General features: G+C 39.9%; 1 protein-coding gene across 1 annotated transcript; it reads right to left on the bottom strand.

Moving 5' to 3' along the window:
* Positions 1-5,217: 5,217 nt before the first annotated feature.
* On the bottom strand, positions 5,218-6,924 carry brd3os (BRD3 opposite strand). The gene is made up of 2 exons (XM_028578756.1): positions 6,484-6,924; positions 5,218-5,967 (listed from the first exon to the last, which is right to left on the bottom strand). Exon 2 carries the CDS (start codon positions 5,806-5,808, stop codon positions 5,503-5,505), a length of 306 nt encoding a protein of 101 aa, XP_028434557.1. The 5' UTR covers positions 5,809-5,967; positions 6,484-6,924; the 3' UTR covers positions 5,218-5,502.
* Between the last annotated feature and the right edge of the window lie 4,761 nt (positions 6,925-11,685).

Below are 11,685 nucleotides of genomic sequence, written 5' to 3'. Positions count from 1 at the left end.
AGAGGCTTTGTATCTATTGAATATGTGATGGTCAAGCTAAAATGAGGCATTTTGTTATTCTTTAATGTGATGTAAATCTGGTTTAAACTGGTGCAGCACCTAACAATTGTTGTCTTTTATTAGTTATGTTCTTGATCTTTCATTTAGTTTTAGAAATATTGGAAAATCGTGAAAAACATCCGTCTTAGTTTCTCAGTCTCAGGTGACGTCTTCAGATGTCTTGTTTTTCCAAGCAGTCCAAAATGCAGAGATTCACCAAACATTTTCAGAAATGGTCTCAACTGCATCAGCACTCTAATTTTAACTTTTAGCTTTAACAATAAAATGTGACTGGGATGGATTTTTCTCTGCAACAACTTTCAAGTCTCTGCAGGACTTGAATTTGTTTGTTTTTTGAAAATCTTGGATTAATTTTTTTATTTAAAAGGAAGGAAATCAATTGAAAATCTGATTGATAATTTGTATAATGATCCGCTGTGAAGTTAATCTGTGCTCTGCTAAAAAAAAAGAAAAAGGAAAAAAGTTTGCTACAGGATCCAGGTTCCAAACTCTTCTTTTACTTGAAAGTAAAAACCCTCTGAGACCAAAAACGTGTCCTCTGCTGGTCCTGCAACCCAAACCCACAACCTACTGTCTGTCCCTGGGGTCAACAGTGGGGGGGGGTCACCAGGCTCGGACCCAGACCCCCCTCCCAGCCAGCGCCGGCTCTGTCAGCACAGAGCAAGACAAACTTTTTTTTTTTTTTTTTTTTTTTTAACACTACATTTCCTTTTATTTTTCTGTTTTTTGATTTTTCAGGTTGTGTGCTGAACTTGTTTGTGTCTTATAAGGTTCTCTATATAAAAAAATGTCTTTGTACCGCTGTCCTCTTCAACCCCCCCTGCCAAAAGAAAACCACTCATACTGTAACAGCCCCCACCCCATGGATACTTCCGGTTAGACCTGGACTTCACCAAATGTAAGGAAGAGTCCTGATCAGACGGGAGTTTTACATCTGAGTTTAAAAGTTGTTGTTTTTTTTACGTTTATTATTTTAGCGATTTTTAAACCTCAACAAAATTAGTTTAAGAAAAAAAATCTGCTTGGAAAAATAGAGGTTTCCCAAAAAAGGAAGTTGAAAGGATGTAAAATAAATACAATGTCTTTTACAAATTGAGAGAAAAACAGCTTATTTATTATTGGTTATTTTTATGATTATTTACTGCTTTAAATGTCCAAAATAAAGACAAACTCATGAAGGCAGATATCCCATTCTCTGATCAGACAATACAAAATATTTTATTTCTCAATGTTAATTAAAGTTTTTAATCTGTAGGTGATGATTTGATGATTTAACTTTGGGAATTATAAGTATCAACATTTTATTTACCGTAAACCAGTTTACGAACTAATTGTTTTATCGCACGTTTTACTTTAAAGTTTAAATTTTTTATATATTTTTTTTAATGAAGTTGATCTGATTGGCTGCAGCAGCCCCATCAGTAAAAAGAAATATATTTTTGTGAAGAAGCCACATTGTGTCTGTGGTGACACAACTTCTTAATCACCTTGGTTTGTTGGAGTTGAGCCGCAGGAAGCTTCCTTACGTTTGGGATGCAGCCGACGCCTGTCGGCACTCTGGTAGATGTCAGACTGGTTGTTCTGGGCCTTGACCTTTGACCCCTGATACCGAATATACAGTAAAACAAACTTCAACACAAGACCAAACTCCATGCTCTGCTCTGATTGGTCGGTTAAAGGCTGTGATGCTGGACACCTGAAACCTCACAGGAAAGTTTCTTGTGGCAGAAAGTTAGAATTTCCAATTTTCCACCATGTTTTAAACTCATCATAGTCAGATGTTGGGGGGTGGGTCAGTTTGTTTTTCGTCTTTAACCACCGTGTTTATGTGTCAATCTGGTTTCGCTGCAGTGCTGCTGATCAGATCAATCAGTCAATCAGGTTGAACCAATCAGATTAAATCATTTGACTTCTCTCAAACACACAGCTCATCTGTATGTCTGTCTGTCTGTCTGTCTCTAGTCTGTTGGTTTCTTGCTGTTGGTTAAAAACAAACGCCTCCTGTTGATGTTTGTCCTCTTATTTGACTTTTGACCTTGTGTGCTGGGACCCTCCAACCTGACTTGTCCTAGATCCAAACCAGGACTTCGTACGTCCACACCTGTCAGGCCCTTGAGTCTTTAAGTCTGGATATGTAGTTTTTTTTTTTTTTTTTTTTTTTTTTTTTTTCTTTTCCAGACCTTGAGGTGCAGCCTGTGTTGAGTAATGAGACTTATTTTTTGTGTCTCGGACTGTGTTCTGCCTCCTCTGTGATTAGTCAAGCCTCACTTGTCTGTAAACTAAAAGCTTCTGATTTGTATTGATTTTGTGGTTAAAGATATTGAATACTTATTAATTATTGGTTAACAATCTGTTAAAGTTAAGCAGCTTCACAACCGGACAGAGAACTTGAAGTTGTAACAACTGATTGATTACTTGTTTAGATAGGAATTAATCTGACAATTCTGATGGAATTTCTTTTCATTTTCAAACTTTAGCTTCAACGATCTTTCAGATTTTCTTGTTTGAGTTTCATCTCAAACAGGATATGTTAGTCGGACAAACAAATCTAAGTTTTCGAAGCTCTCAACCAAATTTTACGGCCTTCATCGGGGTGAAGTTGCTCAGTTGTCATGGAGATGGTTTAGTTACGTAGTTAGTCGTTTGTGCTTTTTGATGTCGGACTGAAAAAAGCCTGTTGAGGAAACTAAAAACAGACATCTGGTTTTATTTTGGATATTTTACAGACCAAGATAACAATAAGTAATGATAAAATGCACACATCTCCCTTGTGACAGACAGACAGACAGTGAGACCGCTCGTTGCCACAGTAACCCTCCTCTGTTTTTAGTTGATGGTCGAGCTTTGATGATAATAGTTAATTTTTGTATTTTAATAAGAAAAAGGAAAAAAGTGATTTTATGTATTTGCATGCACTCCGGCCGTACGTTCTTTCTTCCGTATGTTTGAGCACTGTATAGTAGCTGTATAGTAGCTGTCTGGGGTTTAGATCGATCTCCACTCGATAGAGTAGAGACACCGAGAGAGAGGGAGAGGACGAACTGACGAAAACCAACAAGTGAATTATTTGATGTAATTACTGATATGGGATCCTTATTTTCTGAGTTCCTTTGTTTTCATAAATAAACGCATAAACTGAGCCGCTGACTTGACTCTTATTTACACACACCACAAGATATTTCTCTCTGGAGACATATCGTCTTAACCCTAACATTTTGTGGATTACCTAATGGGGCCCCGATGATTGTCCCCAGGTGGGAGGCGAGTCCCCACATTGTCATAAAAACAAACCTTTGAACATTTCGGTCAGTCTACAGTCATGTCTGTCGCTCTGTGAGGCTGTAATGAGACACTGCAGTGCTGTGAGCTAAATGCGAACATGCTAATGTTTAGCACATACAATGTTTACAATTCCCTCTTCTCATTTCTTAGCGTGTACATCCTCGATTCCTTTTCTCGCCTCCTAGTTCTTGCCACCTGAGATGTTAGCGGAGTAGGCGAAGAACAGACGAGGGATTCATAACATTACCTTACTTTGCATCTTTGTTTTCCTCACGTCTTAGATGTGTCGTATATACCCTATTTCCACCAAAATAAGTGTATATGCAAGTTTTTTTTAACGTGGGTAAACCAATTAAATAGAAGATAATCTTTTGTCATTGCCAGTAGATGAGTACGACTTTCTGTTTTTTGTGTGTGTCATGTTCAACGTCAGGAATGCGCCGGAAAACAGGGTTAGTAAACAGTAGGAAGCATGGAGGCCAGTGACAATGTTGCAATGGTTACTTCTTTTTTATTTTTGTGTCTCTTTCAAACTCTGTGTCGACCACTTTGGAGCCATGTCTGAGCACTGCTTGGGTGGAGGCGGATGGCATTTGTGGCCATGATGACAGAAGTTAACGAAGGTGGTTGCACCGCAAAAGGGGCAAAAATGATTGTGTCCACCCGGCTGATTGGAGTTGGAGCTGCTGCGACTACTGCAGAGTCATTCGTTCCGGGAATGACTGCAGTAGTGAATGCCGATTGTAATCTTTTTTTTCTTCACTGCAGATAAAACCCAGATGTTGGTGTTTATTTTATTTTTTAAAGTAACGTGAACGCAGGACTCCACTCTGGACTTATTTATCATGACCAGGGACTTTGTCACGAGGCCTACTTCAAAAGTAGGTATTTTAAAAACATAGGTTTCTCTGCATTATGATCTTTCGTCTGCACACCGTTAACTGAAAACGGATCTTTTGTAAAACTCCTTTCAGAGTGAAGATGTTCAGAAAGTCTGTTTTCAGTGTTGACGTGTGGACAGGAAAAACAGAGTTTTTGTCTTGAAACGTCAGTGTGCGCTGTTATTTCCTTTAGAGAATGAGGCAAGATTTCGTGCAATGGCGGATGTGTCCAAAATAGTGCTGGTTCTATCTGCTAACATGCTTTTTTATGTGTTTATACATGAATGCACAGTTACTCTTTCGGGATATTGAGGAACAGAGGCGTCCCAATCAGGCCCGAACATACAGCTGATTTTGTCCAGTGGCCACTGGTGGTATTGCACTGAAAATTTTTTAATCATAGACCACCACTGTAAAAGAGACGTGTGTAAAACTGCTGCCAGGACACTTCCAACTGCAAACGTCGGTTATATCTATTCTGAATTTTAAATTCATGGACTTTTTATGTTTGAAAAACCTCTGAGGAAAGCGATTTTAAAAACCTGTGACGTCACCTCAAAGTAAAGCCGCGGGCTGGGCAAGCGAGACAAACACTACTGCGCATAGTCAGTGGTAACCTATCACGGAAGTAAACCCAGTAGCTTAGAAACCGAGCAACTCTCATAGGAATGAACGGGGCTCCGTCATCAATGTTGCATCCAGGTTTTTGTTGGTCTGGCATGCTCTTGATTTCATTTGGTTGAAGATTTTTTTAATACAGTGCTTATGTGGATGGGATTTTGTTTTGAGAATGAAGGAGGAAAAACCCTATTTACAAACAGAAAATACCTGTGTACGAGTGGGTCTTGGATGCAGCATGTAAAACCATATCCAGAAGAATAAAAACATTTGTCGCAGTTAAAACCAGAATATGTAGTCAAACTATAACACTGCTGTTTACGTCACAAACTATATTGATTCCCACAATGCCAGTCGTTTCCGACACTCCAAGAAGTCGCAAGATAATAAGCTTTATGGGAAAATAAAAACAGTTTTAGAAAACATTTGAGGTTAATTTGAGGGAAAATCCACTTTGAGTTAAACTGCTCACAAAAGTCACATAAAACAAGCAGATGTGGCTTTATCTTTAAGGGTCATTAATAGATAAAATGGAGCAGCACCAGCCTTTAAAATCAGGTTTAAATCAACTCAAAAATACATGGAGTTCGGTGTGAATAACAAACTAGGCTAAGTCTCGGTTTTAAAATCAAACCAGTCTGTTCAGGTTTCTGGTTCCAGTCTACATGACGCTGCAGATCCTGGACCGCCCTTCTGCGTCCTTCAGGCCCTTCTTGTCCCGGACCAGCACGGCCTGGTTTCCGAAGCTGCTGTACCAGGCCGACTGGCTGCGGTTCAGGTAGGTGGAGGGAGGGGCTGCCTGCAGGTCCTGCTGCTGCTGCTGCCAGATCAGCACGGACGTGTCCCGGTACCTCAGCCGAGCAAAGGCCTCCGACAGGGCCTTCTCTGCCAGGGGGGGACGACCGGGACCAGGAGGTTCCTCTGCAGCCGCCTGCCCCTCTACAGCAGCTGGATCATAGTCAGACATGTTGGAGGTGTCAGCGCTCCATAAACCAGCATGGGGAGAAGAGAAACGTCCAGAAGCAGGATGGCCTGGCCCGGTTTGCACCGGCTAAGGCCAAAGTATTTCTCAGTCATGTTCAAACACCTGAAGAGTCCAGCTGCTTGTCTGATCCTTCAGCAGAACCTGAGGGAACAAAACCAGGTTGGTGAGCTGGGAGTTTAAACTGGATCCACAATGTTCCTGATTATACTCACATAGCCTACTTTTACTTTAGTAACATCTTTAATGCAGTACTTACAGTACCAGTCAAAAGTTTGGACACACTTTCCCCAAACTTTTGACTGATACTGTATATTTTAAACGTTTTTTTGTAATTGATTTTTTTTTTTATTTACTTTCAAAGACACAATGAACTAAATTGACACCATATAAACATTAAGGCTTTTTAAGCATGAAAGAAGTAGTATAATATAGTACAGCAGTATAACAAACAGAATATCAAATATAATATTGTACAGTATGGTGTTGTAGTGTGTAATATATAACGTATTATATTATGTATAAACAAGTAATATATATGTCGTTATTGTTATTTAGTCTAGAGGCTCATGTTAATGTCTATGAGTGAAGCGAAGCTGGTGAGACCTTCAGGTGAGCTGGTTTAACTCAGTGCTACTGTATAAACGCCAACAGACTCACATCAGTACCAGCTGGGTCATCCTCGTGTCCCTGTCGGTTCTCGTACATTCCCCATATTGTTAAACTGCCGTTTTAGCCGTTAAACTACCGGAGACTCTCTGCTCAAACACACATACACACACATAGAGGAGCTAACGGTTGTTAGCCGCTTAGTTTAAAGGCTTAACGTTACAGCTCATCCTGCTGTTAGCTCCTGAGATAAACACATAGCTTCAGTTTATCGCAGTTATGACGTCACAACATCAGAGTGTGATAACGTCGGAGTATAAACTGTGACGTTTTATATCTTTTCTTCTCTTTTCTCTGACAGTTTTGCTGCTGTTAGCATGCTGCTAATGCGGAGAAGCTGCTCTTGCATCCAATAGCAACGGTGTGTCTGCAAACCGCGCCCGGGTAGGAGGAACACACAACACAGCAACGAAGGTTCCTCTTCTTCTTCTTTAGCTTTAAAGGCAGCGCTACTGCCATCCTCTGGAGTGAGATAACTCCTACAGTCTTTCAGATTGCTGACCAAACATCCTTCCTTATTTGAATCACCTTACTACTAATCAACAATTATTTCATCAACGATTAATCTTATTTTTTCAAATAATTGTTTTGTCAATAAAATGTCAGAATAGTGAAACATGCCCTGTTGTGTTATTTCTAAGAATTTAATTACTAATAAATTATAGAATTACTAATATTTGTAGTAAACATTATTAATTATTCTTATTGTTTGTTAGTAAATTAACTTAACTTAAGTTTATTTAACTTCCAATTTACCATTTATTAGTGATGGTTGGAAATGTTTCCAGTATGTTTTATCTGAACAACAGCCCAAAATTCCAAAGCTATTCAGTTTATCGTGTGTGAAAAAAAGCATCAAATTCTTACAACAATTCTTACTTAATGCTTGCTCTTGAAGGAATTACTGTAATTGTTGGGGTTTTGGAATTTATAGAGTGTGGTCTAGACCTACTCTATCTGTAAAGTGTCTCGAGATAACTTTTGTTATGATTTGATACTATAAATAAAATTGAATTGAAATTGAATTGAATTTAGTTTAGTTTTACTGAATATCTGGAGGTTACATATAACCTCCTGACATATAAATACCTGATGCTCCTGCTTGAGGTTGTAAAATGAGTTTGTTTATTTGCCCACTTTTGGTGTTACAGTCATCTTTCACTACTTATATAACCATAGTTTTTTGTACATCTAATATTTTGTAACCAAACCATTTCCACACCACTGACGTTGCTCTACTTTTTGGAAATAACTCATCCTCCACCGTGGAGCCGGACGCCATTTTGCTTTCAGTCATTTTTGTTGTTGCTGTCCATAACAGTTTGACATCATTATGCCAACAAGGTGGAATATCTCCATTTTTACGATATGAATTTTTTGTAAGATATTAGAAATCCTGAAATAATATGATATGGCACACCCCTAGTATGTTGCATGTAAACACACGGACTGAGTCTTGTGGTGAAAGGGCAAAGTAACCCTGAGAGGTGTCTACAGGCTCCACCAATCAGACGCCGGTGTTTAGGTTGAGGACAAAGAGCGGGCTGTTGGTGTTCAGTTTGTCTCATCATGTCGTCCTCTCAGCTGCTCCTCTGCTGTCTCACTGCTCTGTCTCTCATCTGTCTGCAAGGTAAGACAGGTACATTCATACTTCACACATACTCCTCATTATATTTACTTTAATATCTGTGTGTTTTAATTCCCTGTCATTTATAAAATGTCAGAAATGTTGACTCAGTTACTATAATGATCATCTCTACATCAGCTAATCAATTGATTGACTCATTGTTAAGTCCTATTTACTATAGCTATTTTTCCTGTTTAAAGTGATGTTGATGATGGGATGTTTGATTGACAGTTATGTGACTACAGCTACAGCTAAATATCAATGATCAATAATAATATTGATCAGATGTGTTTGAACAGAGAGACTGCTCTGCTGTCTGACTGTTCCTCTGTTGTTTCATGGTGTTTATTTTTAATGAGTGACCTGCAGCTGTTCTCAGTCTAAATGTTAATGTGATGCAGTGTTAGCATGAGATGCTAACAGAGCTTTAGGCGCTGACCTCTGACCTTTACAGACCTGTCTGACACTAAAGGGGTCACTCTGCTTCACATGAACTAGTTCATACCTTCGCAAAGCATCAAGTCATCAAACATCTCTTTTTGGGGATCAAACGGAAGATCTGACACGTATCTATATGCGATGTCTTCATAATTTGAAAGGGAAACTACAATATTTTTCAATTTAGCCGAGCGCCTAAATTTTGGAACCAAAGAAGATTACGTAAAGTCTATGAAAGTGTTGCTCGGGCAGGTTGCAGTTGTTTCTAGTTGTGCTACAAATTGATCAGATTCAGACATTTTGTGTGTGTGGGTGTGTGTGTGTGTGTGTCAGGAGGCTGTCTGCAGTGTTTTGGTTGTAATGTAGGTGGTGGGCGTGGTCGGGGGCGGGGCTACGTGGAGCTGGGCTGCAACCAACCAGAAATCATGAACTGCAGTCGAACAGAGAGAGGATTCAAACTCCGACTCTGCATCACAACGTACAGCAGTCAGTAGCTGTCTGTCTCTCTGTTTGTCTGTCTGTCTGTCTTTCTTATGTTTTGTTTGGTGTTATGTTGTGATGTTTTTGTCTGTCTCTAAATACTACATTTCCCATGAGCTTCGGCTGCTGTTGTTGAGAATGACATTGAATTAATTGAAAAACTGATTCAGAATCAGAAAGTGTATTATTTTAAAGAATAAGTCAGTATTCTCAGCGGTGTAATCTTCAGCTCACCGTTAATGTGAAGCTCTGTGATTGGCTGTTAGTGAAAAGCACCATGGGAGTCAAAGTGACTTTTTGTCTTGTAGCTTTTTATTTTTTTATTTATTTATTTTTATCAGAGAAGCAAATGTTTTCTAACTCTTTTGTTTCATGTTGAACACAAACTAAACCTGCAGCAGACTGAAGTAACTGCTCACAGTTCACTGCTCTGTTGTTATTGTTATTGTTATTGTTATTGTTATTGTTATTGTTATTATTATTAGGGAGGAGTTTTCATAGTATTTTATCATATGGACATCATCACCCCCCCCTCCCCTCTCTGTGTCTTTAGAGTCTCTGGACCTGGTCTTGTCTCAAGGTTGCGCGACGTCTCGCCACTGTCAGCAGACGGAGCTTCCTGGAGTCTCGGTTGCTTGCTGTGATTGGTCGCTGTGTAATGGCGGTTGGCAGTGGGCGGGGACGGTCACTGCTGTCATCACCAGCTTCATCACCAGCTGTTGGTTTCTTCTGCAGGGACTCACTGAGAACTGATTCTGGATCAATTCTGGACCTCAGACTGAAGGTAGAACACACACTGAGCACAGTTCTTCTTCTGTTGTTTGGATTTTTATTCCAAGTTTTTTCTTCTCGGGTATTGATGTTTGAGTTTAAGGTTCTTCTCGTTGGCTTCACTGGTCAGAGTTTGTTTCCACATTCTTCTGCTGAAGGCGGAACGTGTCTCTGGTTCACCTTAAATCTCATTTCAACACCGGGGGGAACGGTCAGCCCCGACAGAAATGTTTATTATTGTCACCTTTAAGTAATAAAAAAAAATAATTTAGAGACTAAAGCCAAAAAAATAAATATATGTCATGTTACCATGTTTTCATTTCATTATGACACAGTACATGTTTACAGAAATAGGAAATACAAATAACAACGTGTGTTGTATTTCACTTTATTTCTTGATTTTATTTTCCTCTTTATAGGAAGATGAACTCGGGACGTCACAGAAATTGTGCCTGATCCATGAAGTCACTAATTAGAAGTTAGACACCAGCTTTAAGGTGAAGTAACCTCCTCCCTTATTCATTTCTGCAGTCTGCTGCTGCCCCTCAGTGGCCGCAGCAGAGGACTGCTGCTGTACTCAGCTCCCGGGAAAGAAGACGTGTAACTATGATGTAGAGATGAAGGGGGGGCATGCAAAGTGTGCAAAATGATTTTACTTTATTTTGATGTTGATGTGACTTCCTAATAACAGATTAAAGATTTACATTTATTTGAAATTATTATTATTATTTTTTTTTAAATGATTGAATATTTTGTCATCATGATGCTGATTCCGGTCCCTGGTATTGAAGGAATTTCAGGTTCACTACATGCAGTGATAAGGACGGACTAAACTTGTCTAGCTTCACATGAGAGATAAAAGCGTTAAAGTGTTCAAATACACAACAGCAAGTATAGTGCTTGCTCCCGGTTTATGAGGGGCATAGGTGTAAGAAAGGTGTTCTGATATTTACCAGTAGAGACCGGAGCACATGAGTGCTTCCAGCAGCTGAACTGGCACTGGGACCAGGCAGTGACAGGAGATGCATTTAGCCCTGAAGCAGGCACAGGAGCCGTGTGCCTCGAGGCAGGCCCTTCACAATGGAAGGGATAGAGAAGGATGTGAAGAGGATCTTTGTCTAAGGGATGATGGGCCCTGAGCGACCATATCCGGAGGGGACGAGAGCCCAGCACATTCAGGTCTGGCCAAGCCATGCTGTCCTCGGAAGCAGCATCTCTAGCCTAACGATATCCACCAGCAGCAGGGCTTATTACTATGCACCATGCAGCCGGTTCATGGTTTTCATAGCTAGATAGATAGATAGATAAACAGACAGACAACAAGATCTCTCTCACACACACACACACACACACACACACACACACACACACACACACACACACACACACACACACACACACACACACACACACAGATTATTGTGACACGACATCCATGGCCACATATGTGCCACATATGTGCCACATATGTGCCACATATGTTTAGAAGTTTAACCCCAGTCTTTACAGTGTACTGTTCATCCTCGTATATATTTTCTCAGCTGACTAAAATCTTCTTAGCCACAGAATCAGATCTAGTTAGCCGTAATGGGTGGAGTGGACATGACCCTGAACAACAGTGAATAACAATGACAGGGATACGACGTTGGGGGAGATCCATTTGAAAGCCCTGATTGCCTAATCACCTCCTCGAAACGTGCCAAAAGATAACATAATTACCATGAAAACACTGATGTCATGTAAATGCTGTGTTTTTCTAGGCCGTTCTTTCTCAAGGTCTGGACAATTACAGCGAGAGGCCACTTCCAGGTTAAACTAGACAGATTACTGAGACAAGCTGTTTTCAATAGTGATTCTTGAGCAGACGTGGTAGCAAT

Source organism: Perca flavescens, chromosome 5 (assembly GCF_004354835.1).
Source record: "Perca flavescens isolate YP-PL-M2 chromosome 5, PFLA_1.0, whole genome shotgun sequence".
Lineage (NCBI taxonomy): Eukaryota > Metazoa > Chordata > Actinopteri > Perciformes > Percidae > Perca > Perca flavescens.
Note: the sequence above shows the minus strand (reverse complement) of the source record. Positions and strands in the feature narration are given on the sequence as shown.